General features: G+C 40.4%; 1 protein-coding gene across 1 annotated transcript in view; it reads right to left on the reverse strand.

Moving 5' to 3' along the window:
* LOC308427790 (cadherin-related family member 3-like) overlaps positions 1 to 14,048 on the reverse strand; it is a gene marked incomplete at both ends in the record, with an annotated part of 69,212 nt that overhangs the window by 21,063 nt on the left and 34,101 nt on the right. The window contains 6 exons of the mRNA XM_080926010.1: positions 3,453 to 3,555; positions 4,764 to 4,926; positions 6,388 to 6,565; positions 8,144 to 8,340; positions 9,035 to 9,142; positions 12,015 to 12,109. Of these exons, the coding sequence (XP_080782136.1) occupies positions 3,453 to 3,555; positions 4,764 to 4,926; positions 6,388 to 6,565; positions 8,144 to 8,340; positions 9,035 to 9,142; positions 12,015 to 12,109 (844 nt within the window). The remainder of the gene's footprint in view (positions 1 to 3,452; positions 3,556 to 4,763; positions 4,927 to 6,387; positions 6,566 to 8,143; positions 8,341 to 9,034; positions 9,143 to 12,014; positions 12,110 to 14,048) is intronic.

Raw genomic sequence — 14,048 nt, forward strand, 5'->3', positions numbered from 1 at the left:
TGAAGTCCGTGACTAGCCAAAACAGTTTAGCAAAAGTGTCTAAGATATTTTGTTTTATATTTTATTTTATTTTATATTATTAATACATATATGTATACAACATATTTATGCATAAGTACATATTTTCTACAAGAGAGTTTATCACAAATTTCTTTGGAGCAATTCTTCAGTTGGTTAGCTGGGGTGACTTTCCAATCAGTCTGTAATGTCCTACACTATGCTTTAAAAGCTTTCTCAGAAATCTCACGTTTAATATTCGAAATTAACAAATTATGTGGCCTTAAGCCAGCTTTCACTTCTAGGAAGCTCAATTTTCCTGTCAATCAATAAGTCAATCAATCAAGTCACTGTCTATCTCCTACATCACAGTATTAATATGAAGTCAAAGAAAATTATGATCAATTTTTTTCAAAGGATAATAGGTTATCATAAAAGGAGTTATCAGTGGCCAGCCAGATTGCTCAGTAGGTAGAGGTGCCTGATCCCAAGCCTGACGGCTTGAATTCAATCCCCAAATCTCATATGATGGAAGGAGAAAATGTGCGCCAGCAAGTTGTCTTCTAACTTCCACATGCACTCTATGGCTTATCCTACCACTGCCCACACACACATACAATCAAATCATTAAGTGTAGTAAAAATAAGTTAAGGATTTGTTACAATTTTTGCACATTGCCAGTAAAAGAAGAAACCCTGTACCTTGGGCTAACACACTAAGGTAGCCTATAAGAGTGTTGTTGAAAAAAATATTTTGATATTAAAACATAAAGGGAAGCAACTTTAGAGTGGAAAAATATTTTAAAGTAAAATTAGAACATTGCATGCAAGTCATTAACTGGGACATTGATATTACTGTCACAGGTTCACAGGAAAGAGACTGAGATGAACAGAACTAAGTTCATGGTGGTTCTAATATTACAAAAGGTGAAACTTCTAATATTACCAAGGAGTAGATGCCAGAACAAGCTATAATGGCCATTATCTTCTCAGAGATATGAATGTGGCAAATACGAAGCCCTCAATTAAATTAAAATTAAGAGGTTTTATGCCAAGACTTCTTTGGGTTCTTGCTATGCTAGCATTTATTTTGAGTCTTTGGGCAAGGATTCTTCCTAGATCTGTTTGGCCATGAAGTTCTCTCTTAGCACATTATCTATAGAATTCAAGTTCAAAGAATTCTGGTATATCACCTCTCCTAAAAGGCAGTGTGACATATGACAAATAGTTAAATTCAGTCTGAGATCTATATGGCCTGTATTTCAGAGACTTAGGAATGTTTCAGCTCCTGCCAGATGCTACTATATGCATTAGCAAGGAGAGTCTCCACAGCTTCTGTCACAATCCCAACAGTAAACATGATCCCTAAGATGTTTAAAGCATGCTGTTCTACCAAAACAAATAATTTACTTTAGACCCATATATTTCTTTCAATAAATCAAATAAATCAAAAAATAAAAATGTATATTTTACAACCACAGGTGCTATTTATAGCTCTACTATACTATGATTTTTTTATTGCATCTATAAAGACTCCAAATTGTGTGAATTAGCTGGCCTATAAAACAGAGGGAATGAAACATGCAATGTTGTAAGCATATTTTATGAGCAATTACTGTGAATATGTTAGTGACTGAAGCCCAGAGAAGATATGTTACTAAAAAAGATTGTTTGTCTCTGCCTTGTTCAATAAAGGTTCAAATCTGGTGTAATGGGCAAGTTATTTAGCTACAAGTAAAAAAAAAAAAAAAAAAAATCTATCTTAGAAGGTCACTTTGGCCTATATGATAGACTCCTTCATGATGCTTTAACAATAGCTTCAAAGAAAATTTAGGAATATTTCTGGGCTTTGATTCCTATTCTCAAAATAGTACATTCTCCAGGTAGCTGTGTAAGTCTACAAACCACCATTTTAACTTAGCCTCTGTCTTAACTACTTTCCTGACCACTGGAATAAAGAAGATACTCAGAAGAAACAATTTAATGGAGAAAGGATGTTGACCCTTGGTTAAAGCTGGGCAAGTGTGGCTGGAGAAAGTGGTGGAAATTTGCTCATGTGTCAGATCAGGAAACAGAAAGACAGCAGGAAATAGGGATAAGCTATGACTCCCATGACCCACTCCCAGTGATTCCAGTGACAACCACTTTCCAGAAGTTCCACAGCCTCCCAACACAGTGTCACCCCTGAGGATAAAATGTTCAAACACAATCCTGTCGAGAGCATTTTATATTCAATCACAGCAACTCCACTAAAATGTTTACGTCATTAAGTCCAAAGGATTGAAAGTATTCTAGGTGTATTGATTAGAGTTCGATATTTGGCTGCAAACACGTCTTCTATAATTCCACTATTCTGCATGCATGAAAAACAATATACTCTTTCTTATTTGTTTTAGAATCCAGCTCAACCCAATAACCAAGGCAACCATCAGCAATGATTCAGAGTTCCCATAAGAGATAAAAACCCAACCATCATCCTTCTTCAGGGCTTTTCATTACCAGATAACACCTTTCTACCCTTAAACTTGAGGTTCTTTCCATGAGTTTTGATTTATTAGTAGTGGAGAGATGCTTGTAACCAGACAATTCTGAGGATATTCACAGAAAAATATCTATAGCCCATACCTCTCCAAAAAGTCTAAAACTGCTGATAGGTAATTGTTGAACAAGTACCACTCCTTATAAAACTTTATATATACTTTCATTTTACCAAGAATAGGAATCAGGCAGCTCACTTAGCACTCCAACTCCTAATCATTCTGCTCTGGATTCTTAAAACCTGATTTAAACATGTATGTCAAAAGAATAGTAGTTCATAATCAGCAAAATTGCAACTATTACATTTCTAAGAGCCAGAAATTTTATAATCATGAAGTCTTGGCAAACTTAATCCCACTGTACCAAAGGTTTATTTGCTGTAGGTTGGCACAAAATGGTGGAAATATTATAACAAGACATTATGGGGGGAAGAAGTAGCGATGCCCCGCACATTCTTCCAGCTCACCAACTGTAGAAACTGGCAAATAGCTCATTGCTTGCATTAATGATAGTTTAATGTCTTGCAATATCATTCAAGCAAAATGTATATTTAAAGCAACAATTACCTATATGTTTAGGTTACAGATTGTCTGATATCAATCTCTTTCCAAGTCAGATGCATTTGGTATTGTTTAGCATAAATAATCAAATATATGTTTATGATCAATTGATATATAAAGAATCACACACACAAACACACACACACACACACACACAAGAATCAGAACAAGAACCCACACCCTCTTGCAAATTTTAATGCTAAGATCTCTAGCCAGACTATGATATAAGAATTATATATTATTTAAGGTGTAAAGGCTTCCCAGTAATGGAGACTTCTATTATTAGTTCATCTCATTCCTCCAATGTGGTGAATGCCTATAGCACACTGACCAGCCTTGAATACTCTAGAATGATTACCTGTATGAGATGGATGTAAGTCATCAAATACCGAAATCATCATTTCATAAATGTGTCCTGCTGCAACCACCTCTGGGTTTTCATAATCCAGCTCTTTGGTAACCTTATAGAACAGCATTATTTCAGTAAAATGAGTTTTTAATCTGTTTCACATGTGTGTGTGAGGGAAGAGAATAGAAGTCAGAGGAGAACTTGCAAGAGTCTGTTCTTTCCATATTGCAGGTACCTGGGATGAAACTTAAATGGACAGGCAGGTACCTTTAACAGTGAGCCCCCTCACTGGCCCAGAACCAAAACATCTAATGTACATGCTGTAAAAGTCAGTCTGGAAATGCTAAGTGTTTGACCATTTTTGTTTCCTAAGATGGCATTTCAGAATGCATGAGTCCAGCAGCAGCTGAGATATATAAATGAGCATTTTGGTGGAACCGCAGGATACCACAGTCTCTCCAGACATTCCAGCGTGGAAGACTATATTTATCATAACCTATACTACATGCTAACTGTGCTGCCCTGGGCAAGACATTGAAATGCTCTGGATGAGCACTGTGTGGAACGGCATACCTAAATAATGACAAATTGGGTCTGCACTACAAAATTACAAAATGAGTATCTACCTGGTTATGTACCTGGTTCTGTGCCCAAGTGTCCAAACTAAGTCATGAAAGAACTTACCTTACAGCTGTAGACTTTGTCAAAAACATTTGGGGTCAGAATAAGAGAAAGAAATGAATCATCAGTGGGTTTCTCCATCATATATTCTGGCTAACACCGGGAACAGGATGAGGGTGAGATTGAGTGTGGGGTAAGGAACTATGGAAGCCATCACAGACTGACACTCTGAAATAAATGCCATGGAAAGTGGGGCTTAGGAAAAGGGATTTCTTCAAGGCACAGTCCTGTGTAGAGAAAGAAAAGAACCTAGAGTCTTCATGCTCTGCCAGTGGAGAGTATGACTCTTTTGAAAAGGAGCTGGCTTCACTGACTTCCATGCCAGGGGAGCAAGCCATCGTCACATAAGCTGTCATACAGGCTGATCTCTAAGGAAATCAATATGTGTTCTTAGCTTCCGATTTCCCCAGCTAAGTAGAAAATGAATTATTTTATGCTAATTATAAAAAGAGAAACTGATGACAGAAACAAGAAAGTACTCACCCAAGTGCCTTCTGGTAAAACAGCAGAGGAGCTCAGAATTCTCCTGTGCTGGACCAAGACTCCTCCTTTGGAACCTACTAGCACTGACCCAATGGGCCATGACATGACTCTATGTCCTTGGGAAGGCTCCCTAAAGTAACAGTCAATGGGACTCACCTGGATGAGATTTTTGGCATCTGGTACTTGCTCAAATAGTTGTCCAGAACCTACAGGGCCAGAGCTCGGAGCATAGTGAATTGTGTCAGGAGGTTTGTCAAGGTCATGGCATGAGAGTTTAGCAACAACTGTGTCCTTTGCAACCTCCTCCTTGCCTGTGTACCTGTTTAAATGTTCAAGAAGAAAATGTGGTACATATACCTGGTGGGATTTTATTCAGTTGTAAATAAAAATTATGTAAATTTTAGGAAAATAGGTTGATGTGAAAATTATTATATTAAACAAGGTAGCCCAGTCTCAGAAAGACAAATGTCTCTCTCATGTCAAGCTCCTAGCATCATATATGGGAGAGTGATGTAGGTAAAAGCCATGAATAGAAAGGGAGGTTAGAGACAAGTCTTAAGGAAGGAGAGAGATGATAGAAGAAACAGAAAAGGTGGGTTCTCAGGCAGATAGCCAGAGTGTGGGGGAGGAGAAGAGAAAAGGTGGGTTCTCAGGCAGATAGCCAGAGTGTGGGGGAGGAGAAGAGAAAAGGTGGGTTCTCAGGCAGATAGCCAGAGTGTGGGGGAGGAACATAGGGAGCGGAGTAACCACACGGAAAGACAGCAGAAGTCTTCTCCACAGCTCAAAAGCCAAAAGTTCTGAAATTCGGAATTCTTCACCACTTACTTAGCATCAAAATCCTGCCCCTGCATGAAAGATTTTGCATCAAAACTTTGTCCACACCGTCGGATCAGTTTCCTCCTATGGACAGTGATTTAAATATGGAGCTATACTATGTTCTCACTTAGAATGTTATACAATGTATGATGCATGAACCAGTTTATATTTTTTTTAAATCAGGGGCAAAGTCTATGAGTTTGTGTATGCTTCGGGTGCAGGTGCACGTGGGTATGAGGGTACAGGAGTGCACATGTGTATATAGCTAATGGCCAGAAGACACTCTTGGGTACTGCTTCCTAAGGACTGTGTCCTAGACTGTCTACTATTTTGTTTGTTGTTTTGTTTTATTTTGTTTTGAGACAGACTTTCTGCTCTGGTCTGGAACTTTCTAAGTAAGTTAGTCTATCTGGCCAGTGGGTCCCAGTGACCTGCTTGTCTCCCCACTCCACCCTCAAGAGCTAGGTATCCAAAAGCTTGCTCCCACACCTGGCTTTTTTATGGGTGTCATGGGTACTGAATTCAGGTCCTTGTTTTTAGAAGGCAAAGCTCTTACAACTGAGACAGGAACAAAATCTTTAACCAGAAGTCTTTTCAGTGCTAAGAGTTTCTGGTGATAATCAGAATGCATAATAAGGAATATTGTGAGATAGCAGACACTCAGCACTAGGCTGAAACACTCCCCGAAATTCGCCCACTAATTTTTCAATGAGATCTATTGGCACGCCATTTTACAAAGCAAAGCAGAAGGGCAGTAGAACCAGTACAAGCCCAGATCTCACTTTCAGATCTTGGAAACTCAACTTTCAATCTGAGAAGGACCATCAGGCTTCTTGTGAGGAACATTTCTCAGTAACCAGTATTCAACTTGATCAGCCACATGTCAGAGTGAGCTGATAAATGTGACAGTCCTTCCTTCTCTCTGCCCAGTCTGAGTTCTTGCTTCTGCCTGTTTCCTGCTCACCTAATCAGATACTGATCACAGAAAGGAGGATTGTCATTAATGCCGTGGATGTAGGTAGCCACTGGAATCACTGCACACCTCTGATCACTGTCACATGCCTTAACAGAGAAGGACAAAGCACTTGCAAAGCCAGTTTTCTCCACATTGAGACGGGCAGTAGTAACGACGGTCCCCTTCTCTGGAACAAAACAGCACATTCTGCTCAGCGGGACCAGATTGCCATTTTTAAAATTACTTTGTTACATGTATAACTACAGGAAAGAGAAAGTAAAAATTATTCCCTATCTTCTAGAATTAAGGAGCTGATTCAAAGTGCATGCACAGTGTTAAATTATTTATCACTGAAGTGTGATATTTATCATGTTAATGGGCAGGGAAACAAAATTGTTTTCACTTAGGAGAATAGACTCTCTAGAAGAGATCCTTATTCTAGGACTTGAAGATTATGTAACAGAAGAAAATATCAGTAAATGGGAGATGACTCCCTGCAGAGAGAACGACAGATAAAAATGATGCTAGAGTGTAACTTGTTCTTATTCGTCCATAACTTAAATCCAACAAATATTGACTGAGTATCATCTGTGTAGCAGATGTGTATCATAGCTACTAGATTCAGCATGAAGCCATAAAACCTCCAAATTTATGATACTGATATTCTAAGCTTGGATACATTCCCCAATATGTGTAGAAAAACAAAAATTATGTTATTATGGAAATGTGATTTTTTTTATAGATAATAATGTCTAATGGTCAGGGGCTTAGAAAATGCAAGCGCAGGGTCTCAAGGCTGACATCGTACTTGCTGGCTCAGAAAAACAGGCAAATGAAGAAAGCATCAGAACAGCCTGGGGTGCTGGGGGAGGGCAGCCTGGGGTGCTGAGGGAGGGCAACAGGTCAAGAACAAGGCAAGAGCCAGAGAAACAGGCCCCCAGTGGTAACATAAGAAGTCTGGGCCAAACTTTAAGTGCAAACAGTAAATTGAGAGGATCTTTGAACAGAGAAGAAACATGGCCCAATTTGAGTGTTCAGACGCTCACTCGTGCCTCTGTGGAAACGCAGAGCAGCTAACTGTAAAACAGGCAGCCAGTCTACAAGCTCCATACAGATCAGAGTATGAGTGCAAGAAGATTGTTTGGGAGGTAATCCAAGGCAGTGTGGAATGGAGACAAAAGGCGGGGGGAAAAAACACTCCTGGTAAAAGTTCATCATCAGACCAGTTCCCACTGCTGGCAGCAAGAGACTCACATCACTGAAGAATCCTGTGAGCCAGGGTAAATCGCACTGGGAACTTTTCTATAGCTGGAGGATTTGTTCACCAAGCCATGAATAGAAGACTTCCTCCATGTCCAGCCTGGGACTTGTGGGAAAAAAGAAAAACAGTAATGAAGCTGTAAGATTCCAAGACGGATGGTTGGAACCAAGCTTACTGCATTGAACAGGAATTAAACTGCCTCACCTCAGACTGCATGGTTGAATAGGAGTAAAAGACAACTCTGCCAAGTCAAATCAGGTTCTCCCTTGCCAACATTTGGCCTTGACGTAGCATAGAATTGAGTTAGGTGTAAGAAAATATGTTGAAAGGACATATAAAGTGTTGAGTTAATAATATCCATGACAGTTGTGAAGAGACATGTATGAGCAGAGGAATACATAGTTTGCTGTAGAATCAGTCATGAGACATTTCCAAAGTCTCCCTCACACCCCTCCAGAAATAGGGTGTTGGGGAGGAAACAGAAATACAGTTGGTTGAACCTACCTTTGTCCACTGCAAAGTAATCATCCACTGTATCTAGCTCAAAGTTTAGAACTCCCAGGTTGTCTTCATCAGCTGCCTGGCACATTGCAATCATCTTCCCAACTGGAATTTCTTCATCCAGTGTGATGTTGACTTTGTGGTGCAGAGTTGAGTTTGTGGAGGTAACAGTCAAGACCCCATTTTCAATAGTGAACAAGCTTGTTTTAAAAGAAAAGGTTATTAGTACAGTGCACGCTGTGTTTCTATTCTTGTGGTGCTGAAGGCTGGGTGGTGTGGAGGCTCAGTGGAAACCATATTTATGGCAGACATATCTCAGCCACAGACTGATGCCTAGCTACAGTTTAAACAACATCCTGACTGTGGGTACTGAGTCTTCCCTAGAAGGTCAGAGCCATGCCCATCTCTATTTGATAGATGTGAAACTAACAGTAGAATAGATCAAAGAACTTCCAGAAGGAAGCATTGAAGTGGTCCAGAGAGGGTTGGACCACAAGCCTCTTTGCTCTAGAACCTGTGTGTGCAATCACTGTGCTCTTACCATTCTGGGTAAGCGCTACCTTTACAGAGATGCTGAGCTCAGTGTGCCTCTGTAAACTCCCTGATTGCAGAGAATCTCCAATCACTGACTAGAATCTCCCTTCAGAAAAATAATAGCTAAGCCACAACTCAGATATTAAGGATGCACGGCATAAATAACACATTATTTTCTTGCAATTTCAATATATTTTATACTTTAAAATTACTTTGGTTTTAGTTTTAAGTAAGCCTTTTTTGGAGTCTTTTCCTGCATTGGTTGTTTATACAATGCTTGCTTATTTTCATCCTCAGCTAAAAGGGGGCGGGGAGAAAAGACTAACTTTTCAAAGTCATATCAAGTAATGTGTTTCTTACCTGCAGGAAAGAGTAGGGTCATTATCATTGACATTGATGAGGAAAATCTTCAGATTTCCAGTAGCAAACAGACCTCCAGGATCGACCACTCTAATAAGCAGTGAAAAACTAAAGACACAGGCACAAAAAGACAGCTAAGACTTCCTGACAAACAGCAGGCTTCACCAAAGCAGGATCTATGAGACTTAACTGGCCAGACACAGCAGCTGACTTCTCTGGTTAAGAAGAATTAGTACTCCCAGTTACATTAATAGTTGGAAATGACCAACACATTGTAAAGGAACAAATGAGTCAGATCAATGGACAGAAGAGGCTATGGTAACTTTTAAACAGTGTGCCAAGTGCAAGCTTTGGCAGTACATATACTAAAGTTGGAATATTACAGAAAATAGCATAACCCCCCATAAGGATGACACACAAACCCCTCAAGTGTTTACATTTTGTCTCTGTAGTTTGTTAATTACTATAAATGGGAGTGTGGGGGCTATGGAAAATTCCTTCGCATTTTGTACAAATGTGATGAATAGCTATGGGTTTGTACCCTTTAAACAGTGATATTTTTTACTAAAATCTAAAAGGTGCCAAGGACAACATCTTAGGGGCGGTCCAGTGGGGTACTGGCTATCCAGCCACCCTGGAGGCTAAGGCAGGACAAAAGAGATTACAAGGCTCTAAGAGACTTAAACAAACAAATAAAACAGAAAGAAGCCTTCAAAACAAAATAGTCATTGTAAGAAACATCCAGATGGTTACACCGTTGATGAGGTTTTATTTCACAGAGGTGAGGGGAGGAAAGAAAAATGAAAATTTACTTCTTCAGTGATGATGGCTCTCATCCCTAGACGGTGATCCCCTACATCCATGACTCCTAACTTTCCTAGTGCTGTTCAGATTTAATCGCAAAAAGCTGCAGATCTAGGCAAACTGAGAGATCTACTTTCTTCAGGGGAAAAAATCTATTTAACTTGAAACATACCAGTAATTGACGCAAAAATGAGCGTCTTCTTTCTCCACGGACCAATGTGGAATGACTTCTCATCTTCTTATTTCAAATTTTCTCTTACAAGAAATTAGGGGTTTATAGAAAAATTACTGATGAAAAACAAAAACCCAATCTACCTAAAAGAATGAAGGCACTTCAAGAAAAATTCTAGCCAAGCACGGTGGCACGTGCGCTTAACTCCTGCACTTGAGAGGCAAGTTAATCGCTGGAAGTTAGAGAGCAGCTGGTGTACGTAGTGAGTTTCAGACCAACCAGGACTGAAGAGTCAGACCTTGCCTCAAAATAATCTAATTCTGAGAAGTCTTAACTACAAGCATGGTGAGATGGAGCAGTATTCCCAGCATGACAACTCGGATTTTGTTTTGGAGTGGCCAGATGATGGCAGGAGGGCAGAGCCACAGTAATCCTTCTGACATCTCCATCAGGATCCAAGCAAGCCATTTCATATTTCTCCTTTCAAGAAAAGGATTTTAAACTTTTTAATTTAAAAATCGAAAATTGAATTAAATTAGTGAGATGGTTCTGAGGGTAAGTTGCTTGCCTCTACCAAAGCTGGATCCCTAGGACTCAAACAATAATGGAAGGAGACATTCACTTCACAGTGTGGTTCTCAGACCTCCACAAGTGCACTGCGGCATGTATGCCCCACTACACATTGCACACACAAAAAGATCAGCATGTATGCCCCGCCACACATCGTACACAAAACAAAGACCACTAACAAGGAAGAGAACTGATGAAAATCAGTTCTTATCCAAAATGTTTCTTATTTCAGTAAAGGTTAATTCAGCAACCCAGACAACTCTGCAGCAAGAAATGGATGAAGGACAGGGAATAAGTGGCCGTCTTGGCCACCAGCCATGACACTCCCATTCTGCACTCGGAGATCCCAGTTTTACCTCAGCTTTCCTCTGATTTCAGAGGAAATAACAAAAAAAAAAAAAAAAAAAAAAAAAAAAAAAAAAAAAAAAAAAACAGCAAAAAAGAGAAAGCTTTCATTAGAACCCAGAAAAAGTTATTTTTCCAAACTTTAATTTTCATTTGCTAACAAATCTTAAGACTTGTCGATATCTAGGGTACTTTGGTTTTGGTTTAAGATAATCTCATGTAACCTAGGCTATCCTTGAACTCACAATGTAATCAAAGATAATCTTGAGATAATGGTCTTCTGTCTCCCCTCCTTGGTCCTGAGAATATGGGTGTAGAGTGAGACTCCTGATGGACACAGTGCTGGTGATCAAAACCCAAGACCCCATGTACATTAGGGAGACAGTCTGACACCTGGACCACATCCCCAGCACTAACCTGATCATTTGTCTTGTTGATCTGGTTGTGACTCTGAATCTCTTGCAGTGGGACCTGACCTATATGATGTGTGGGCAGCCAGTCTTTGCTGGGCCTTTGCTATCCAGAAATCTTTTGGTATTTTCCATTCTAAACTTTCATTTGTAGCAAAGACACACTTATGGAAGGCAAGAGAAATTTTATTGGAATGTCTTCAAAGTCTGTTCCCTTTTTCTATGAAGCACTTTGATACAAATTATATAATTGGAAAGGGTAAGCATTTGAATCATTATAAAAATAAAAAATGCTAACTTCAGCCCATGGTGACCTGCTTAGCTCATACAGATGGATAAGAAATCAGTAGTGTGCTAACTTTTTAAAATTATTGCATTAAAAAGTAAATCCGAATTACTGGCACCTGGAGAGGCAACTGCTCGCTTCCCAGACAGGGCACAAAAAAAACAACCAAAATCATCTTCATTTCTCTGTGGCTAGAGCAGGTAGCCCACGACCGTCCAGCACCCAAAGCAGCAACGGTCAATTACAAATGGCTGCCAACTGCATTTCTAAGACAGTACCACGAGCAACTTCATGTGAGGAACACATTAGGAGCAGATATGGGGAATTTTTTTCAACAGGGAAACTTCCAGCCAAAGGACTAGTATCTCCAGAGAAAACCCAGCACAGTGTTACCTTCTCATGTCGCTCTCAAAATCCAAATCTGTCGCTGTGGAAATTGCCCCAGTGCTGTCGATGGTGAAGCCAGCACCCTCTGGGGAAATGGAGTACTGTTTGTTGGATAGAAAGGAGAAAAACATAATATTGCAGAGGTACAGCTGATTCCCTAGTGAGGTTCTTCAAATCTTAAGAACCAGCACTGAAATTTTAGAAACATGATGATGATGATGATGATGATGATGATAAACTTATTCTCTCCAACTGACTTTAGATCAGACACATGCTCTTAAAAGCTAAAACAAGCAAGCCAAACTTTTCTGATCTCCACATTCTTCTTATTGCCTGAGTATTTCTTAGAATACCCCACACAAAGCTAAACATAAAGAAAAACGAATGTCATTGTTTAATGACCACTGAGAAAAATCTGTGTGGCTGGTGAGTACAGGCTCTGGAAGCTGGGAGTGAATCCAGGAACTCTGAAGAAGAAAACTTGAAATTCTCAGCAACTGCTCATTTGCTTTGGCCTGTGCAGACACATACACCACCCATACATCCATCCATCAAGTCTTCCCGTGCTTTGCTGACTTTTGACCTCATCCACAGTTCATCTGTTTTGTCAGAGTGCTTCGAATACACTGTTAGTGGAGTCTCAGTATTCTGGCTCATGGGCTGAAGAGGAAACTGAAGGCTTCTTCGGAAAGTCAGTTAGTTTTGTTGGATGGTGTTTTGCTAAGGAAAACACATGAAGGAACATTTCGCTGAAGCAGACACAGGTGAAAGGATGCTCTGTTAAAGCAAGTATGTGAAAGAACACAAGAAGAATTCTTTGCTAATGACACTCATGTTTTGGTCCACCTTACACTGTGTAGTTGAGCTCCATTTGTTGGGGCTCCCTAAAGAGAAATGCACCCAAAAACTTCTGGTATGCTGTGGCTTTTTGCCACTTCCTCAGACTTGGGCTAATAGGCAGAGTGATGTCACTTGAGATAGAATCCGGTGCTGAGGCAAGAACCGTGGTGTTTGGAGGAGTAGAAAAGGGACAGTGATACGGGCTGGCTATGTCTCCTTATAGAGCTAGTTGGGCAACATTTGTATTCGCTGAGCTGAGAAAGGCACAGCTGAGAACTTCTGGCATTCCTGTCGGCCCTGGGCCCTCCTGCTGATTCGTGCTGAGCCTGAGGCCTGGCTGTCATCTCTGCTATGTAGTGCCACCGTTGATGATTCTTGTTTGCTGTGCCGACTCTACTGAACTGGACTGCTGGTGTATCTGTGACGTGCTTTTGAGTGGACTTAGCTGCCGTGGATGATCTTTGAACTGAACTGCCAATTTCCTGACAGCACAGCCAGGAGTTGCTCCAAAATAATAATAATAATAATAATAATTTCTACCACATGAAGCTCAAGAAGGAAGACCAAAGAGTAGATGCCTCAGTCCTTCTTAGAAGGGGGAACTAAATACAGGAGGAAATCCAGAAGCAAAGTGTGGAGCAGGAACTGAAGCAAAAGCCATCCAGAGACTACCCCACCTGGAGAATCCAGCCCATATACAGCCACCAAACCCAGACAATATTGCAGATGCCAAGAAGTGCATGCTGACAGGAGCCTGATATAGCTGTAGTCTTGAGAGGCTCTACCAGATCATAACAAATACAAAGGCGGATACTCTCAGCCAACCATTGCACCGAGAGCGGGATCTCCAATGGATTAGTTAGAGGAAAGACTGAAGGAGTTGAAGGGGTTTGAAACCCAATAGGAAGAACAAGAATATCAACCAACCAGAGCTCCCAGGGACTAAACCACCAACCAAAGAGTACACATGGAGGGAACCATGGCTCCAGCCACATATGTAGCAGAGGATGGCCTTGTTGGGCATCAATGGGAAGAGAGGCCCTTAGTCCTGTCAAGGCTCTGATGCCCCAATGTAGGGGAATGCCAGGGAAAGGAGGCAGAAGGAAGTGGGTGGGTGTGTGGGGAGCACCCTCATAGAATCAGGGGGGAAAGAATGAAAGGGGATAACATTTGAAACGTAAATTAAAAATATACAATAAG

The sequence above is a fragment of the Micromys minutus genome, assembly GCF_963924665.1.
Source record: "Micromys minutus genome assembly, chromosome: 12".
NCBI lineage: Eukaryota > Metazoa > Chordata > Mammalia > Rodentia > Muridae > Micromys > Micromys minutus.